General features: G+C 46.8%; 1 protein-coding gene across 1 annotated transcript in view; it reads right to left on the bottom strand.

Annotated features, from left to right (window-relative positions):
• tlcd2 (TLC domain containing 2) overlaps positions 1–20851 on the bottom strand; it is a 44807-nt gene that overhangs the window by 21684 nt on the left and 2272 nt on the right. Inside the window, exon 3 of the mRNA XM_024014165.2 lies at positions 4667–4749. Coding sequence (XP_023869933.1) covers positions 4667–4749 — 83 coding nt within the window. The remainder of the gene's footprint in view (positions 1–4666; positions 4750–20851) is intronic.

Below are 20851 nucleotides of genomic sequence, written 5' to 3'. Positions count from 1 at the left end.
AGCCAAAATACACTGGGCCACTATCCTTCCAGGGCCAGAGGCATGTGGAGCTGCCTAACAAGCTGAGCTGAATCCAGTCAGCCAGTCATTTAGTTTAGATATGGAGCTGCCTGCAGACTGAGTCCAGTCAGTCAGTCTAGATATGCAGGGCTTTCCCTGGACAGTGTTGATACATTGACGAGGAACAGCCAGCTGTGAGTCATACATACACGAGAGGCTGAGTGTGAATACTGTACTACTCACCAGCATGTGTGCGGGAGATATAGAGAAACACACACTTATAGAGGCTCACACATATAAATAGGCATGTGCCCACATACACTGGCTCAACTTCAGACACCTATACACAAACATTAGTTATATAAGTATAATACATCTATTAGAAAAGCAGACATGGACAGACTTGACAAAATTCTACAAATTCAAATCTACACAAATCCTCTTCTAACCACCCATCTAAAAATGTACATCAACATCACAAACCGGTCCTCAAAATAAAAAGGTCTTCAAAAGCTCAGTATTGCCATGAAAATGGGTCAGGCAGAAGAGCCTTGGYATATGCCATGGTCAGTTTAGCATTTCACCCCCCAATGGTTAAAGTTAGGATGGGGGAGGGCAAACTGATCCTAGATCTGTTGCCAACAGGCAACTTCATACCCTGATGCAAAGCCTCAAGCAGCATTCTACAAAGACGAGAAACCCATTCAAGGGAATGAGAACAACACTAYGAGGTCTTTCTCAAGAACACTGGTGAACAATGAAAATGTTTCTCAAAAGGACAATGATGAACAACGACTCTTCACCAGGTGCTCTCACTTGAGGCCTATTACGTAGCACTGGAGCTGTCTAGCCTTGATGGGAAAGAGAACGATAATGAGGCGTAGTTCCTAGCTAGTGTGTCTCCTGACCCCTCCTGTCTCAGCCTCCAGTATTTATGCTGCAGTAGTTTGTGTCGGGGGGCTAGAGTCAGTCTGTTATATCTGGAGTACTTCTCCTGTCTTATCCGGTGTCCTGTGTGAATTTAAGTATGCTCTCTCTAATTCTCTCTTTCTTTCTCTCTCTTGGAGGACCTGAGCCCTAGGACCATGCCTCAGGACTACCTGGCATGATTACTCCTTGCTGTCCCCAGTCCACCTGGCCGTGCTGCTGCTCCAGTTTCAACTGTTCTGCCTGCGGCTATGGAACCCTGACCTGTTCACCGGACGTGCTACCTGTCCCAGACCTGCTGTTTTCAACTCTCTAGAGACMGCAGGAGCGGTAGAGATACTCTTAATGATCRGCTAAGAAAAGCCAACTGACATTTACTCCTGAGGTGCTGACTTGTTGCACCSTYGACAACTACTGTGATTATTATTATTTGACCATGCTGGTCATTTATGAACATTTGAACATCTTGGCCATGTTCTGTTATAATCTCCACCCGGCACAGCCAGAAGAGGACTGGCCACCCCTCACAGCCTGGTTCCTCTCTAGGTTTCTTCCTAGGTTTTGGCCTTTCTAGGGAGTTTTTCCTAGCCACCGTGCTTCTACACCTGCATTGCTTGCYGTTTGGGGTTTTAGGCTGGGTTTCTGTACAGCACTTTGTGACATCAGCTGATGTAAGACGGGCTATATATATAAATAMATTTGATTTGATTTAGTGTGACCGATGGGGTTAAAACTCAGACTTTCTAAGGGACAGTAGAGCASATTAGCCTGCTAAGCTGAAGTCTAGGCATTCACTTAGGTTGCCAATGCAACTAATCAGGTCTCTGGCAAATGTACTCATTGTGCAAGCGTGGTTACCCAAAGACCTCTGTTACACTACCGTGCCTGGGGTTAACTTCCTCAAGGGGGATGTTAGGCAGGTTAGGAGCCTGCTGAGGAAGGCTGGCTGGAAAAGGTTAACAGTAAGGTCTTCAATTTCTTGTTTTTTTATTTATTTTTGTGTATTTTAAATTTTTATTTCACCTTTATTTAACCAGGTAGGCTAGTTGAGAACAAGTTCTCATTTGCAACTGCGACCTGGCCAAGATAAAGCAAAGCAGTGTGACACAGACAACAACACAGAGTTACACATGGAGTAAGCCAATAACACAATAAGCAAGTCAATGACACAGTAGAAAAAAGAAAGTCTATATACAGTGTGTGCAAAATGCATGAGGAGGTAGGCAATAAATAGGCCATAGGAGCGAATAATTACAATATAGCACATTAACACTGGAGTGATAAATGAGCAGATGATGATGTGCAAGTAGAGATATTGGTGTGCAAAAGAGCAGAAAAGTAAATGAAATAAAAACAGTATGGGGATGAGGTAGGTAGATTGGGTGGGCTATTTACAGATGGACTATGTATAGCTGCAGCGATCGGTTAGCTACGGGTGGGTGTTGTTATCGTGACCAGTGAACTGAGATAAGGCGGAGCTTAACCTAGCATAGACTTATAGATGACCTGGAGCCAGTGGGTCTGGCGATGAATATGTAGCGAGGGCCAGCCGACTAGAGCATACAGGTCGCAGTGGTGGGTGGTATAAGGTGATTTGGTAACAAAACGGATGGCACTGTGATAGACTGCATCCATTTTGCTGAGTAGAGTGTTGGAAGCTATTTTGTAGATGACATCGCCGAAGTCGAGGATCGGTAGGATAGTCAGTTTTACGAGGGTAAGTTTGGCGGCGTGAGTGAAGGAGGCTTTGTTGCGAAATAGAAAGCCGATTCTAGATTTGATTTTGGATTGGAGATGTTTAATATGAGTCTGGAAGGAGAGTTTACAGTCTATCCAGACACCTAGGTATTTATAGTTGTCCACATATTCTAGGTCGGAASCGTCCAGGGTGGTGATGCTAGTCGGGCGGGCAGAGGCGGGCAGCGAACGGTGGAAAAGAATGCACTTGGTTTTACTTGCGTTTAAGAGCAGTTGGAGGCCACGGAAGGAGTGTTGTATGGCATTGAAGCTCGTTTGGAGGTTAGTTAGCACAGTGTCCAAGGGCCAGAAGTATACAGAATGGTGTCGTCTGCGTAGATGTGGATCAGGGAATCGCCCGCAGCAAGAGCGACATCATTGATATATACAGAGAAAAGAGTCGGCCCGAGAATTGAACCCTGTGGTACCCCAATAGAGACTGCCAGAGGTCCGGACAACATGCCCTCCAATTTGACACACTGAACTCTGCCTGCAAAATAGTTGGTGAACCAGGCGAGGCASTCATTAGAAAAACCAAGGCTATTGAGTCTGCCGATAAGAATACGGTGATTGACAGAGTCRAAAGCCTTGGCCAGGTCGATGAAGACGGCTGCACAGTACTGGCTTTTATTGATAGCGGTTATGATATTGTTTAGTACCTTGAGCGTGGCTGAGGTGCACCCRTGACCGGCTCGGAAGCCGGATTGCACAGCGGAGAAGGTACGGTGGGATTCGAAAATGGTCAGTGATCTGTTTATTAACTTGGCTTTCGAAGACTTTAGATAGGAAGGGCATGATGGATATAGGTCTGTAACAGTTTGGGTCTAGGGTGTCACCCCCTTTGAAGAGGGGGATGACCGTGGCAGCTTTCCAATCTTTAGGGATCTCGGACGATACGAAAGAGAGGTTGAACAGGCTGGTAATAGGGGTTGCAACAATGGCGGCGGATAGTTTTAGAAAGAGAGGGTCCAGAATGTCTAGCCCAGCTGATTTCTACGAGTCCAGGTTTTGCAGCTCTTTCAGAACATCTGCTGTCTGGATTTGGGTGAAGGAGAAGCTGGGGAGGCTTGGGCGAGTAGCTGCGGGGGAGGCGGGGATGTTGGCCGGGGTTGGAGTAGCCAGGAGGAAGGCATGGCCAGCCGTTGAGAAATGCTTATTGAAATTTTCGATTATCATGGATTTATCAGTGGTGACCATGTTACCAAGCCTCAGTGCAGTGGGCAGCTGGGAGGAGGTGCTCTTGTTCTTCATGGACTTTACAGTCTCCCAAAACWTTTTGGAGTTAGAGCTACAGGATGCGAATTTCTGCTTGAAAAAGCTAGCCTTTGCTTTCCTGACTGATTGCGTGTATTGGTTCCTGACTTCCCTGAACAGTTGCATATCGCGGGGRCTMTTCGATGCTATTGCAGTCCGTCACAGGATGTTTTTGTGCTGGTCAATGGCAGTCAGGTCTGGAGTGAACCAAGGGCTATATCTGTTCTTAGTTCTGCATTTTTTTGAACGGGGCATGCTTATCTAAGATGGTGAGGAAATGACCAGGCATCCTCGACTGACGGGATGAGGTCGATATCCTTCCAGGATACCCGGGCCAGGTCGATTAGAAAGGCCTGCTCGCAGAAGTGTTGTATTGTTATTGTATTGCTAGATCTTACTGCATTGTTATAGCTAGAGACATCGCAGGTGCAGCAAAATGCTTATACCAATAAAATATGATTTGAGCTCTGCTGTATGCTAACAGGGGCCAATGACTGTGGGGGTTTTGTGTGTAAAATGTGTGTGCACTGTGATGCTTTCACTGCTTCAGTATTCTCTGGAGGGTGTTTTAGCTAGATAATGAGGTTGAGACAGAGATTCTAGGCTATGTTTCACCTAACCGCTGATACAGGGTCAGATATTTATCAAGGTTAGGTCAGGTAACCTGAGGTCAGGTAACCTGATCCTAGATCTGTGGTTGTACATAACGTGTACCTCAAACCTTGTAGATGCTACCAGGGCCACTTACCACTGTGTGATGGAATAGGAGCTCCCATGACAGGATCATCTTCTGGTTGAGCACCATATCAAGGAAGTCATAGATGAAGTAGCCTGTTGAACAAAACATGGAAAAGGCATATTCTAGCTTAGAACCAAAACAAAGGAATGGAGATTGATAGAACAAAGGCTTTTTCAGTGGAGGAGCATTTGGCATATCAAGTATATTTAGTGGGGACCCCTCTTGCCAGCCGCTTCCATGACGACACCAAGGATGGTAACCAAGATGTCAGTTAAAGAGCGCTATTTAGATCAGTCCCCTGCTATGGGCGTAACCATGGAGATGGCTTTTCAGAATGGTGGAAAAATAATGAAGCGTTAAAGATAGTCGGGTGTGTGTGTATGTAGCGGAGGGGGTCCTCCTCTAGGGCAGACTAGAATTAACCCTAGTCTGTGTTCCTCCTACATATTCTATTTGACATTCAGCACCAAACGGCTTCTGTAAATATTGTGATAAGACGTGTACCTTTAGAGCATCCTCAGCTGCTATATGACAAACACATGCTGAAGAAACAACGGATGTTTACTTAACCAAATTGTCCAAATTGAATCCCAAAAATAATTCTTACTGTGCATTGGGAATTGATTTTGACTGAATAGGATCCATATTAGATTTTAAAAGTGTCATCCATTCATCTCTTATCATTCCTAGACGTGTATAAAGAAAAGCCATTTTACAACCAGCGAAGACCGTCAACCTAGGTCAAGCTCTCAYGTTATTGAACCATGGTGGCATGTGACCAACTGTCCGCCCGTTGGCCTTCCAACAGGCTTTCTTATCATTATGACAGTGACTGTGTTCCAAAAGGAATCATTGGTTCGGTCTCTCTCTGTCCCTCTCTGTGTGCCTCTGTCCCCGTCTCACACCCTGCCCCTGTCCTGCCCCAGTTTCTCTCACACCTTTCTGTACCACCACACGTGGCTGAAAATGTATTTAAAAAATTGTAGTGTTTAAATTCAACAGCAGCATAGCTCTACATGTTATCTCAAATGGCTGGTGACTGGAGCCAATCTCTCCCGTTCTGTGGGTTTTGGGCAGTGACTGTCCAACAACATGGTGATCAAACACAACTTGTCTATACACTGGCTGACAGCCAAACCCTGGATGTTTGGTTGAGATGAGTCTACATCAGAAAATMTTTGACAGATTACAGTTTCTCAAAACAAAAATAGTCTTAAAAATGAACTTAACGACACACCCAATAGGAGAGTGGCACTTCATGATAGTGTCATGTTTGGTGTGTAACACTCCATTTACCTTTGGTCAGCCTGGGAGGGTACCTACTGCAACTGTTATGCATTCCAAAATGTCAACACCTTTGCCTTGGCCTGACATAATCAAGTCAGCCCACAGACAGAGACCCAGACTAGTGTTTGTTTGGTCAATCAGAGCGAAAAACAAACAAAACATTTKAAATATAGCCTCCGAACATACAGTAGGTTTCTACTATGTGGCCAAGCTGCCATGTCAAAATTGCCTATAGTGAAAATACTTTSTCTTTCTAGCTTTGCATAGTGGCCTGATAGTGACACTGAGCCTATAGTACGGTCGTCACTGTCACGCCACATTGTTGTAGGCAGGTCTCAGAGGAAGCACCATCCACCATCCCTCCTCACCCGGACTCCCTTCTGTGTTACTTCTCTGTTATAGATGGCATTTGACCCGGGCAGGCTGCTGCGGCATATATCAACAGCCTACTTCTCAGGCGCTACGGCCCATTCTAGGGTCACGCAACCTACAGTGGTAGGTCCGGAGCAGTGCCTGGGACGAAGCATCATAATGCTCCCCATTGATTCTAGAATTCCGGCAACACTAACAACACTGACAGGCAGCATTCAAGGGTGGGTGGATTCTCTGGGAGAACGCTAACAATCCTTGGAATTCTAAGGGAGCCCTTGTTAGCCAGGCACAGATCCAAAACATTAACAGCTTATAAAGTGTAAATTAGCTCAATACACGAGCCAATTAGAGAGCATGAAGTCAAAATAGAGGAATTTGTATTTAAAGGGGCTGTACTGCTGGGGTTTACTTTAAGCTCCGTGTTGGACTAGTAACCGAGAGGTTGCAAGATCGAATCCCCGAGCTGACAAGGTAAACATCTGTCATTCTGCCCCTGAACAAGGCAGTTAACCCACTGTTCCTAGGCCGTCATTGAAAATAAGAATGTGTTCTTAACTGACTTGCCTAGTTAAATAAAAATAAAGATTTTGTCCATCTAGCCGAGACTCCTAACCAAGTGAAAGCTATGGTCTGCTGTTTGACTTAATACTCCTTCTACAGACCAATTTTTGCTGTCAGACACATGAAGCGTGTTGGGGAGGTCAGTGGAGGGGTATAGGCTGACACACACACACTATTGCTCTAAGTCATATGAGARATAGACAAGGTCAGGTGGCATATTCTACCAACGGGACATTAAATACTGTAATATCTTATGTTTCACCGAGTCGTGGCTGAACGACGACACGRCTAATATAGAGCTGGCGGGATTTTCCATGCACCGGCAGAACAGAGAAGCTACGTCTGGTAAGACGAGGGGTGGGGGTATGTGTCTTTTTGTCAATAACAGCTGGTGCGCGATGTCTAATATTAAAGAAGTCTCAAGTTATTGCTCGCCTGAGGTAGAGTACCTTATGATAAGCTGTAGACCACACTATCTACCAAGAGAATTATCATCTATATTATTCGTAGCCGTCTATTTACCGCCACAGACCGATGCTGGCACTAAGACCGCACTGTTCATTCACAACTGCATGAMCAAACACGACTCCAACATCATCATTAAGTTTGCTGACGACAMAACAGTGGTAGGCCTGATCACCGACAACCAACTCTAGGCCATAAGCAAACAAGAAAATGCTCATCCAGAAGTGGCATTCCTAGTGGCCGGGGACTTTAATGCAGGCAAACTTAAATCAGTTTTACAATTTTTACCAGCATGTCACATGACTGTGTGATAACGCKGTCAGTAGCCGATGTRAGCAAGATCTTTAAACAGGTCAGCATTCACAAAGCCATGGAGCCAGACGGATTACCAGGACGTGCACTCAAAGCATGCGCGGACCAACTGGCAAGTGTCTTCACTGACATTTTCAAGSAGACCACCATAGTCCATTTGCCCAAGGAAGCGAAGGTAACCTGCCKAAATGATTACCGCCCCGTAGCACTCACGTTTGAAGCMATGAAGTGCTTTGAAAGGCTGGTCATGGCTCACATCAACAGCATCCTACCGGATACCCTAGACCCACGCCAATTCGCATACCTCCCCAACAGATCCACAGATGTCGCAATCTCAAACGCACTCCACACTGCCCTTTCCGACCTGGACAAAAGGTACACCTATGTGAGAATGCTGTTCATTGACTACAGCTCAGCGGTCAACMCCATAGTGCTCACGAAGTTCATCATTAAGCTCAGGACCCTGGGACTAAACACCTCCCTCTGCAACTGGRTCCTGGACTTCCTGACGGGCTGCCCCCAGGTGGTAAGGGTAGGCAACAACACATCTGCCACGCTGATCATCAACATTGGGGCCCCTCAGGGGTGTGTACTTAGTCCCCTCCTGTACTCCCTGTTCATCCACAACTGCATGACCAAACACAACTCCAACATCATCATTAAGTTTACTGACGACACAACAGTGGTAGGCCTGATCACCGACAACGATGAGACAGTCTATAGGGAGGAGGTCAGAGAACTGTCAGTGTGGTGCCAGGACAACAACCTCTCCCTCAATGTGAGCAAGACAAAGGAGCTGATCGTGGACTACAGGTAAAGGCCATTAACACCCCATTAACATCGACAGAGCTGTCSTGGAGCGGRTCGAGAGTTTCAAGTTCATTGGTGTCCACATCACCAACGAACTATCATGGTCCAAACACACCAAGACAGTCGTGAAGAGGGCACGACAAATCCTTTCAGTCTCCTGAGGGGGAAAAGGTTTTGGCATGGGTCCCCAGATCCTCAAAAAGTTCTACAGCTGCACAATCGAGAGCATCATGACCGGTTGCATCACTGGTATGGCAACTGCTCGGCATCTGACCGTAAGGCGCTACAGAGGGTAGTGCGTACGGCCCAGTACATCCCTGGGGCCAAGTTCCTGCCATCCAGGACCTATATAATAGGCGGTGTCAGAGGAAAGCCCATAAAATTGTCAGAGACTCCAGTCACCCAAGGCATAGACTGTTTTCTCTGCTACCACACGGCAAGCAGTATCGGAGCGCCAAGTCTAGGACCAAAATGCTCCTTAACAGCTTCTACCCCCAAGCCATCAGACTGCTGAACAATTAATCAAATGGCTACCAGACTATTTACATTGACCCCCCCCCCATTTGTCTTGAACACTGCTGCTACTCGCTGTTTATTATCTATACATTGTCACTTCACCCCTACCTGCATTTACAAATTACCACAACTAACCTGTACCCCGCACACTGACTCGGTACCGGAACCCCCTGTATATAGCCTTGTTATTTTATTGTGTTACTTTTTATTATTTTTTACTTTAGCTTATTTGGTAAATATTTTCTTAACTCTCCTTGAACTGCACTGTTGGTTAAGGGCTTGTAAGTAAGCATTTCACGGTAAGGACTACACTTGTTGTATTCGGCGCATGTGACAAATAAAGTTTGATTTGAACTAGGCAAGTCAGTTAAGAACAAATTCTTACTTACAATGACCGGCCTAACCCGGCCGGAATGGAATTATTTTATTTATCTAATGGTTAAAGTGGAGCTCTCGGGGAACTGTGAGGGGGATCTTGGAGGGCTGGTGGCCTGGCGGTTGGGAGTTTGGGCCGGTGGCTGACAGGTCGCTGGTTCGGGTCCCCGTTTTTGACCTTGTGGGACATCTGTCGACATGCCTTTTTTGGTATTTTGGTATTTTATTAGGATCCCCATTAGCTGTTGCAAAAGCAGCAGCTACTCTTCCTGGAGTCCACACAAAACATAATACAGAATGACATAATACAGAACATCAATAGACAAGAACAGCTCAAAGACAGAACTACATACATTTTTAAAAAKGCACACGTAGCCTACATATCAATGCATACACACAAACTATCTAGGTCAAATAAGGGAGAGGCGTTGTGCCGCAAGGTGTTGCTTTATCGTTTTTATAAAACCAGGTTTGCTGTTTATTTTAGCAATATGAGTTGGAAGGAAGTTCCATGCAATTAGGGCTCTATATAATACTGTACGCTTTTTTGATTTTGTTCTGGATTTGTGGACTGTGAAAAGACCCCTGGTGGCATGTCTGGTGGTATAAGTGTGTGTGTGTCAGAGCTGTGTTGACTATGCAAACAATTARGGATTTTCAACACATTAATGTTTATTATAAAAAGAAGAAGTCATGCAGTCAGTCTCTCCTCAACTCTTAGCCAAGAGAGACTGGCATGCATAGTATTTATATTAGCCCTCTGATTACAATTAAGAGCAAAACGTGCTGCTCTGTTTTGGGCCAGCTGCAGCTTAACTAGGCCTTTCCTTGCACCACTGGACCACACAGTGCAATGTGAAACTGTGCAGATGTGCGTTCTTTGACAGCTAAGCTAGATATAACATTGATGATGAAGATGGATGAATTCAGCTTACCACCACCAGCACCATTCCTCGCCGTGCCTGGCGAACCTCCAGTCACGTGGAGTAACTGGCTTGAAAGTTTTAACACTCATCTCGAAGCTATGGACTTTTCTAAGATCTTCGACAAGCGGAGGACAGCACTGCTCCGTCACTGCCTCGGTACAGAGGATTTTCAGAGCGCTTGGATCGGCTCCTACATTCACCGCTGAGGTCAGCCTCCTACGGAACCACTTCGCCGGGAAAGAGCGAATGCTCCTCCGACGCTACCGGTTACGGAAAAGACACCAATGTCCGGGTGAGTCCATTCAAACCTACGTGGCTAATCTGAGGGATTTGGCTAGCTCTTGTAACTACGGGACACTTCAGGACGAGTTTATCAGGGATCAGCTAAYAGAGGGGACGTTATGTGAAAAGACAAAGGAGAAACTGCTTTTGGAATCGGATAATTTACAACTTGATGAAGCTATTAAAATAGCAATCCAGGTTGAAGCAGCTTTGGAATGCTCTACTATGCTAACAGACAGCTCTGCAGCATACACTCGGCCCCCTGCCATTCTCACACAGCAGCTTCAGCCCGAGCAGGCGCACTACAACGATCACTTACTGCACACGCCCTCTCACGTCGATAGCTGCATGGACACAGACACCGGCATGCCCGTGCAGCAGGCACACAGACAAACAAACAGAAGTAGCTGTGGCAACTRTGGGGCTAGCTCTCACAATTCAAGGGCTTCAAACTGCCCAGCCCGTGGGAAAATATGCAAGAACTGTTCAAAATACGATCACTTTGCTAAAGTGTGACGTTCTGCCCCAACTACTAGCTCCACCCAGAACAGGCCCTTATTTTCATCTCGCTCTCAACATGAACACATTGAACTCCAAAACGTATTCACTAACCATGTGTCATTCAAGACATGTACCGTGCAGCTGGGTGAGGTGGATTTGCCTTTGCTACTGGATACTGGCGCTGCGGTGTTGTTGCTCAAYCTTGCAACTTACTACAAGGGTTTCAGTCACCTACCACTCCAACAGCCCTCCACTGCCGTGTGTGGGTATGGTAGATCCAAGATAGACATTGCAGGCACCCTCCAGGTCCCAGTGCACTACGGCGCCAAACAGCTGCCATCATTCCCATTTCACGTTACAAAGCAGGGTGCCAACCTTCTGAGCCTCGACCTCATCGCAGGCTTGGGGTTCACACTGAGAGATGACGGTGGATAGCTGACCCACTAAGTAACCGGCACATAGCAACAGAACTGGCCAAGTCTGTTTGATGGACTGGGCTCCCTCACAGCTTTTACTCATAGGCCCCTAGTGAACCCGGACATGACCGCAGTCATGCAGCCTCTGCGGCGCATTCCCTTTACACTGCGTGATGACGACACAAAAGATCTCCAGTCACAGTTGGAAGGCAGGCAACATCGAGCCAGTCAACGCTGTCTCCTGGATTTCAAACTTGGTCATCGCAACCAAAAAGTCAGGTGGAATCCGGACCTGTGTGGATCTCCGTGCTGTGAACAAGGCTGTTGTCTTACATGCTGTTGTCACACATGCTGGTGTGTTCAGATATACACACATGCCTTTTGGACTTCGCACCGCCCAMCAGCTGCTTCCAGAAGGTGATGAGAACCATCCTCACTGGAAAACCCGGGGTGGCAGTCTATCTGGACGACATCGTGGTCCACAGCCCTGACCTCCACATCCATCGACTCCACAGAGTATTCAGTGCTCTACTACAGAACAACCTGACCCTGAACGGTGGAAAGTGCTCCTTTGTAGCTCCAGCCATCGAGTTTGTGGGTTTCCGCCTGTCGGCCAAAGGCATTGCCCCACTCATTTCAAGCATTGAAGCCGTCCTCCGCATCCCGGAACTGACATCAGCCTCTCAGGTGGCCTCATTCTTGGGTATGACAGCCTACTACCTCCGGTTTCTGCCCCACTACTTTCAGACCAGAGTGCCCCTGYGCCAGCTTCYMAAGAAGGACGAGCCATGGGTCTGGACAGCAGCCTGCTCAGACGCGGACCGCTTCCTGAAGAGCCAGCTCACAACAGCCCCAGTTTTGGCTAATTTTGACGTTGTCTGCCCCACCATTGTCACCTGTGATGCCTCAGATGGAGCACTAGGAGCTGTCCTCTCACAGCTGCAGAATGGAATTGAGAGGCCCGTCGCCTTCGCCTCAAGGGCCCTGAGCCCCACTGAACAACGGTACTCTGTGGGAAAACGAGAAGCACTGCCTGTGTCTGGGCATGCAAAAGGTGGCACCTCTAACTATACAGCCGGCTGTTCATACCCCGAAATGACCACCAGTCCCTCACAACGCTACTGTCAGCATCAGGAACTGGCCACAAACCACTTCGGCTGCACAGATGAGTCGACCGCCTCAGACAGTATGACTATCAGCTGAAGTTCACTCCGGGGAGGGATAACATGGTGGCAGACCTCCTCTCACGCTCCTTTGACGCTCCTACTCCGACCGTCTTGCCAGACGACAACGAAACAGAGCTCGTACAAATGCTCTACGCACCCGTTCAGTCAGCCGTCTCACTGGAGGAGCTGAAGCAAGCATCGGAACAGGATCCCACACTGTCTACCCTGCGCACCTACATACGCACTGGATGGCCAGCACGTGTCCCGGAAGAGCTGGCGACTTACGCCAGGGTGAAACACAAACTTTTTTGCTGGGAAGAAGTCTGTGTCTCTCGAGGGTTTTGCACTGTGGTCCTGAGTGGCCTGCGTGCGAGTGTTCTATCAATTGTGCACAAGGGTCACTTGGGCATAGTGAAGGTCAAGCAGTGATGTCGAGACCTTGTGTGATGGCCACGCTTCGACCACAACATTGAAGCCCTGGTCAGGGATTGTGCTGCATGCCTCCTCAGTGGGAAAACAGGAAAGTCAGCCCCCCTCCCTGCAGCACCACGTGTTGCCGTCCCGCCCCAGGGAGCACATCCAGCTGGACATCTATGGCGAGATCAATGGGCACGCAGTCCCTCACAATCAGAGCTTCCTGGTAGTGGCATATGACCTCCACTCTAAGTGGCCAGAAATGGTTGCTGTCGGAACTGTCACAACACAGGCCATCGTGGACATCCTAGACAGCCTGTTCACAAGGTGGGGCCTACCACTCACCCTGGACAATGGGCCCCAGCTAACCTCTGAGTTTTCCTCCACTCTCAGCAACAAGGGAATCAAACACATCCGCATGGCCTACTACAACCCACAAGCTAACGGAGGGGTGGAACGCTTAAACCAAACACTGAAGAACGGCATCAGAGCGCACCAGGTCCAGAGGTGCATGTTCCAAAGTGCTTTGAACCAAACACTAATGTACTACAGAGCAAGCAAACACAACAACACAGGTCTCCCCGGCATCTCTCATGAGACAGGTCTCCCCGGCATCTAGGTCGTGAGATGGAACTGCCACTGGACAGACTCAGAACACAGAGAGTAGCAGAACCGGCAACTGGGCGCCCCCAAGAAAAGCAGGCAGTGACCAGTCACCAAAGAGCAATGAAACAGTGTTTCGACAAGGCACACAGAGTTAAGAAGCCAATCAYCCAAGTGTCAGACTGGGACCGAGCCCGACGACCTCAGCGGTGCAACAAAATGGCCTCATTTTGGTCGGACCCCTTGCTGGTCAGTCGACAACTGGGGCCCGCCACCTTCAAGCTGAGCAATGGATCACGCTGGCACGCCAGCCACCTCAGAGAAGTCCCTACCCCTTAAGGAACACAAATGCCCACAAAACTGACTTACAGGCCAGAGACGCCACCTGGTGGACCTCCTCCATTTCTACCACCCGAACCCCAGCCTCTGTGGGCTCCCCAAGGGCCAGAGCCACAAGTGGAGGCGGCTGACGAACGGCCTATGAGGGCACAAACTCACCCTGCTCATCTGGGGGACTACTTAATCTCCTTTCATTCTTAGGCTCCGTTAGGCATCTTAGTCAACCTCCAGGTTAATGGACTGAACTGACTAGTTGGGAGAGTCGTTATTTACCTCTTCCGTTTAAGGGTTAATGTTTCTTTCTTACAGGTATCACTCTAGGTTCTTGCCCTATGGACATTTTTATACAGTTGAAGTCGGAAGTTTACATACACCTTAGCCAAATACATTTAAACTCAGATTTTCACAATTCCTGACACTTAATCCTAGTAAAATTTCACTCTCTTAGGTCAGTTAGGATCACCACTTTATTTTAAGAATGTGAAATGTCAGAATAATAGTAGAGAGAATGATTTATTTCAGCTTTTATTTCTTTCATCACATTCCCAGTGGGTCAGAAGTTTACATACACTCAATTACTATTTGGCAATGGTAGCATTACCTTTAAATTGTTAACTTGGGTCAAACGGTTCAGGTAGCCTTCCACAAGCTTCCCAAAATAAATTGGGTGAATTTTGTCCCATTCCTCCTGACAGAGCTGGTGTAACTGAATCAGGTTTGTAGGCCTCCTTGCTCACACACACTTTTCCAGTTCTGCCCACAAATTTTCTATAGGATTGAGGTCAGGATTGACCTTGGGGTGGCAGGTAGCCTAGTGGTTAGAGTGTTGGACTAGTAACCGGAATATCAAATCCCTGAGCTGACAAAGTAAAAATCTGTCRTTCTGCCCCTGAACAAGGCAGTTAACCCACTGTTCCCAGGCTGTCATTGAAAATAAGAATTTGTTTTTAACTGACTTGCCCAGTTAAATAAAGGTTAAAAAAGGGCTTTGTGATGGCACTCCAATACCTTGACTTTGTTGTCTTTAAGCCATTTTGCCATAGATGTTATATCCTTGTATTGCTACTGCTGCATCATCAAATTAATTATCTCTATAGTCTTTGAAGTGGCTAATATATGAATGTTGTTATCTGATGTTAGCAAGTTATTGATTTCATGAACCTTATTTCTAAGGCTACATATATTAAATACGGGCTATTTGCAGCCCTTTCCTGTGTAGCTTATCAGAGATAGACATAATACTGAAAAGAGCAAACAAAGCAAGAGAAAAAAATATACATTCATCAGTCCATTAATCAATTGGTGTGTGTGTGCRCTGCGGGGTTGAAGCTACGAACCCATAGGCTTGGCTCTCTCATCCCTTCCAGGCTTCTGGGAGGGAGAGTGGACAATGAGCCTGTCATAGCAGATGTAAGCAATGTACCCACGCACTCTGGCAGCTTTCATAGCTGGGATCAGTTCTTCCCTCTTCTAGCGCACAGCTTCAGGATAGTCCTCGTTGAGGAAGATATAAGTTCCTCTGAAGTTCTTGGCTCTTTCCAGAACAGCTACCTTGTCCTTGAACCTCAGGAACTTTACCACTATTGGCCTGGGCCTATCACCTGGGCCGGTTGTGGGTTTTCCAGTCCTGTGGGYGCTCTCCACCTCAATCTTCCTGTGGTCCATCTTTAATTTTTCTGAGATAATATCCCTCACTTTGTCCTCAGACTCTGTCCAGGTCTAATGTGGAGATTCTGCAATTCCTTCCACAACTATGTTGTTCCGCCTTGATTGTCCCTCAAGATTGTCCCTGATTTATCTGTCATTGTTATCATGGATTCACACATAGAAATTGATGTCCTCTCTCAATTACTTACAGATTGATGTCATCTTGCCGTTCTCCTATTTCAACTCGTCGAGATGGCCCTAGCCCTCACCCTCCGATCCAACAGGTCCCAGACGTGCTCAATGGGATTGAGATCCAAGCTCTTCGATGGCCATGGCAGAACACTGACATTTCTGTCTTGCAGGAAATCACGCACAGAACAAGCAGTATGGCTGGTGGCATTGTCATGCTGGAGGGTCATGTCAGGATGAGCCTGCAGGAAGGGTACCACATGAGGGAGGATGTCGTCTTCCCTGTAACGTACAACGTTGAGATTGCCTGCAATGACAACAAGCTCAGTCCGATGATGCTATAACACACCGCCCCAGACCATGACGGACCCTCCACCTCCAAATCGATCCCACTCCAGAGTACAGGCCTCGGTGTAACGCTCATTCCTTCGACGATAAACGCGAATCCGACCATCACCCCTGGTGAGACAAAGCCACGACTCGTCAGTGAATAGCACTTTTTGCCAGTCCTGTCTGGTCCAGCAACGGCGGTGGGTTTGTGCCCATAGGCGACGTTGTTGCCGGTGATGTCTGGTGAGGACCTGCCTTACAACAGACCTACAAGCCCTCAGTCCATCCTCTCTCAGCCTATTGCGGACAGTCTGAGCACTGATGGAGGGATTGTGCGTTCCTGGTGTAACTCGGGCAGTTGTTGTTGCCATCCTGTACCTGTCCCGCAGGTGTGACGTTCGGATGTACCGATCCTGTGCAGGTGTTGTTACACATGGTCTGCTACTGCGAGGATGATCAGCTGTCCGTCCTGTCTCCCTGTAGCGCTGTCTTAGGTGTCTCACAGTACGGACATTGCAATTTATTGCCCTGGCCACATCTGCAGTCCTCATGCCTCCTTAGAGCATGCCCAAGGCACGTTCACGCAGATGAGCAGGGACCTTGGGCATCTTTCTTTTGGTGTTTTTCAGAGTCAGTAGAAAGGCTTCTTTAGAGTCCTAGGTTTTCATAACTGTGACCTTAATTGTCTACCGTCTGTAAGCTGTTACTGTCTCAAAAACTGTTCCACAGGCGCATGTTTATTAATTGTTTATGGTTAATAGAACAAGCATGGGAAACAGTGTTTAAACCCTTTACAATGAAGATCTGTGAAGTTATTTGGATTTTACGAATGGTCTTTGAAAGACAGGGTCCTGAAAAAGGGACATTTCTTTTTTTGCTGAGTTTACATATGAGATGAGTAATGTCGGATATGTAAATATTATTAAAGTGGCGTTATTCAAAGTGATTAGTGATAYCTTTATTAAGTAAATTTCTTAGTGGCCAGAGATTTGTTGGCAGCAGCCTCTCTATGTTAGTGATGGCTGTTTAACAGTCTGATGGCCTTGAGACTGAAAAACAGATTCTATCTCTCGATCCCAGCTTTGATGCACCTGTACTGACCTCGCCTTCTGGATGATAGTGGGGTGAACAGGCAGTGGCTTGGGTGGTTGTTGTCCTTGATGATCTTTTTGGCCTTCCTGTGACATCGGGTGCTGCAGGTGTCCTGGAGGGCAGGTAGTTTGCCCCCGGTGATGTGTTGTGCAGACCGCACTACCCTCTGGAGAGCTTTGCGGTTGAGGGCGGTGCAGTTGCTGTACCAGGCGGTGACAGGATGCTCTCAATTGTGCATCTGTAAAAGTTTGATAGTGTTTTAGGTGACAAGTCAAATTTCTTCAGCCTCCTGAGGTTGAAGAGGCACGGTTGCTCCTTCTTCACCACACTGTCTATGTGGGTTGACCATTTCAGTTTGTCCGTGATGTGTACGCCGAGGAACTTAAAAAAAACTTTCCACCTTCTCCACTACTGTCCCGTCGATGTGGATTGGGGGGTGCTCCCTCTGCTGTTTCCTGAAGTCCACGATCATCTCCTTTGTTTTGTTGACGTTGAGTGAGAGGTTATTTTCCTGACACCACACTCCGAGGGCCCTCACCTCCTCCCTGTAGGCCTTCTTGTCATTGTTGGTAATCAAGCCTACCACTGTAGCATCGTCTGCAAACTTGATCATTGAGCTGGAAGCGTRCATGGCCACGCAGTCATGGGTGAACAGGGAGTACAGGAGAGGGCTGMGAATGCACCCTTGTGAGGCCCCAGTGTTGAGGATCAACAGGGTGTAGATGTTGGTTCCTACCTTCACCACCTGGGGGCAGCCCGTCAGAAAGTCCAGGACCAAGTTGTCTCGAGCTTAATGACGAGTTGAGGGTACTATGGTGTTAAATGCTGAGCTGTAGTCAGTGAACAGCATTCTTACATAGGTATTCCTCTTGTCCAGATGGGATAGGGCAGTGTGCAGTAGGATGGCGATTGCATCGTCAGGGGACCTGTTGGGGCGGTAAGCAAATTGGAGTAGGTCTAGGGTATCAGGTAGGGTGGAGGTGATATGATCCTTGACTAGTCTCTCAAAGCACTTCATGATGACAGAAGTGAGTGCAACGGGGCGATAGTCATTTAGGAACAGGAACAACGGTGGCCATCTTGAAGCATGTGGGGACAGCAGACTGGGATAGGGATTGATTGAATATGTCTGTAAACACACCAGCCAGCTGTTCTGCGCATGCTCTGAGGACACGGCTAGGGATGACGGCAGCCATACAAGGGTTAACACGTTTAAATGTTTTACTCACATTGGCCACGGAGAAGGAGAGCCCACAGGCTTTGGTAGCGGGCCGTGTCAGTGGCACTGTATTGTTCTCAAAGCGAGCAAAGAASTTGTTTAATTTGTCTGGGAGCAGGACGTCGATATCCGCGACGGGGCTGGTTTTCTTTTTGTAATCCGTGATTGACTGTAGACCCTGCCACATACGTCTCATATTTGAGCCTTTGAATTGCGACTCTACTTTGTCTCTATACTGACACTTTGCTTGTTTGATTGCCTTACGGAGGGAATAGCTGCACTGTTTGTAATCAGTCATGTTTCCAGTCGCCTTGCCATGATTAAAAGCGATGGTTCGCGCTTTCAGTTTTGCGCGAATGCTGCCATCAATCCATGGTTTCTGGTTAGGAAAGGTTTTAATAGTCACAGTGGGTACAACATCTCCGATGCCCTTGCTAATAAACTCGCTCACTGAGTCAGAGTATACATCAATGTTGTTGTATGAGGCTATCCAGAACATATCCCAGTCCACGTGATCGAAGCAATCTTGAAGTGTGGAATCCGATTGGTCAGACCAGCATTGGATAGACCTGAGCACGGGCGTTTCCTGTTTTAGTTTCTGTCAATAGGCTGGGAGCAACAAAATGGAGTCATGGTCAGATTTGACGAAGGCAGGGTGGGGGAGGGCTTTGTATGCATCGCGGAAGTTAAGAGTAGCAATGATCGAGAATGCAACGAGCTTGTGTCGCGCATTCGATATGATAGAATTTAGGAAGTCTTGTTCTCAGTTTAACTTTGTCAAAATCACCAGCTACAATAAATGCAGCCTCAGGATGTATGGTTTCCAGTTTATGTGGAACTCCAATCACGCTGCGCCTTGGTCCGTCTCTCCACACGATTGTGACAGATAGGCTAATATTGTCACCCATCACACTATTCTTGAATTAATCTTGTCTTTACATATACTAAAGAATATATGTGTGAAATGTGTTTAGAATGGACCATTATCATGCACCTGTACCAAAACAGGGGCACCCGGGAAAAAATAAATGTCATCTATGCACTTAAATAGCGAATGGAGGAATATTTTCATGTGGTTCATTTTCATGCCAGCCAGGTAGGCTATACTCCTGTTGTAAAGAGAAGCAATGTGCTTAATATTAGGAAAGTTGAGAAATAAATATAGTAGGCCTAGCCTATAGAAAGCTGATGGGATCCTCCTCCTTTTAATAGAGTTGAATCAAAACTCTGTTTTCTCACGCAGTTGCATAGCCTATAGAAATGTTGGCAACATGAACTTATGGGCTTTCATGTGTTTGATTAGATTTTCAAATACATTTGCATTGATGTTAGAGTGATTAGAGGGACAATAGAGTGCTGAGTACCAGGCAGTTAGCAAGTTTGGTAGGCTCCTAATGACCATCAGCAGCATCAGAGCTTGGAAAAGCCTAATTACCGTGACTAAATGGTCACATGGAATTTTACTGCCGTCATGACTCGTGACCGCCGGTGYGGCGGTAATAAGGTCACCATAAGAGCCCTAGTTTAGAGTTTGTTTTTCTATTTAAACCTGCGTGTCCTGATCTTGTCTGGTGTGGATGGACAAAATCAGCATGGGCGCGATGGCGGATGCAGGCGCGTGCCCACTCTAGTCAGCATGTAAGCTTCTCATCATTTWTWTTTTTTTTATATTAATATCACAGTGGACGCCTAAGCCTACAGGCCTACGCATGCCTTGCCCTGATGCATTTAGTGCTCAAATCTCTGACAGCTGAACCGTAAGGAGGATAATTGTTGTTTTATGAAAGTATAAACCAATAGGCTATAAAGTTTTGCATATGCTACACATCAAAACACAAGGAATAGTGATTTTCAAAATTTGTTATAGGCTTTTTTTAAGGACATGTAAATGTGTCTCATTTGGCCAATATCCCTCATTTAATGATGACGCTGTCTGCATGGGTAGACACCTTAAAGGTTATGCACCCAATGCATATGAATGACCGCTAAATTACTCAAATGTCCGATACATTAAAATCTTCCCAATCACTTGTCCGCCGCCTAAATTTCCTATTGGAAACCCTGAGATATACATATATACACACACACACACACACACAAATTTCAAAGATTTTACTGAGTTATAATTCATATAAAGGAAATCAGTCAATTGAAAAAATTAATTAGGCCCTAATCTATAGATTTCCCATGACAACAGAGGCAGTTTAAGGTAGAAATTAACATTCAATTCTCTGGCAACAGCTCTGGTCGCCATTCCTGCAGTCAGCATGCCAATTGTATGCTCCCTCAAAACTTGAGACATCTGTGGCATTGTGTTGTGTGTCAAAACTACACATTTTTATGTGACCTTATAATTGTCCCCAGCACAAGGT

This window comes from Salvelinus sp. IW2-2015, linkage group LG22, assembly GCF_002910315.2.
Source record: "Salvelinus sp. IW2-2015 linkage group LG22, ASM291031v2, whole genome shotgun sequence".
NCBI lineage: Eukaryota > Metazoa > Chordata > Actinopteri > Salmoniformes > Salmonidae > Salvelinus > Salvelinus sp. IW2-2015.
This window is presented reverse-complemented; position numbering and strand designations above follow the sequence as displayed.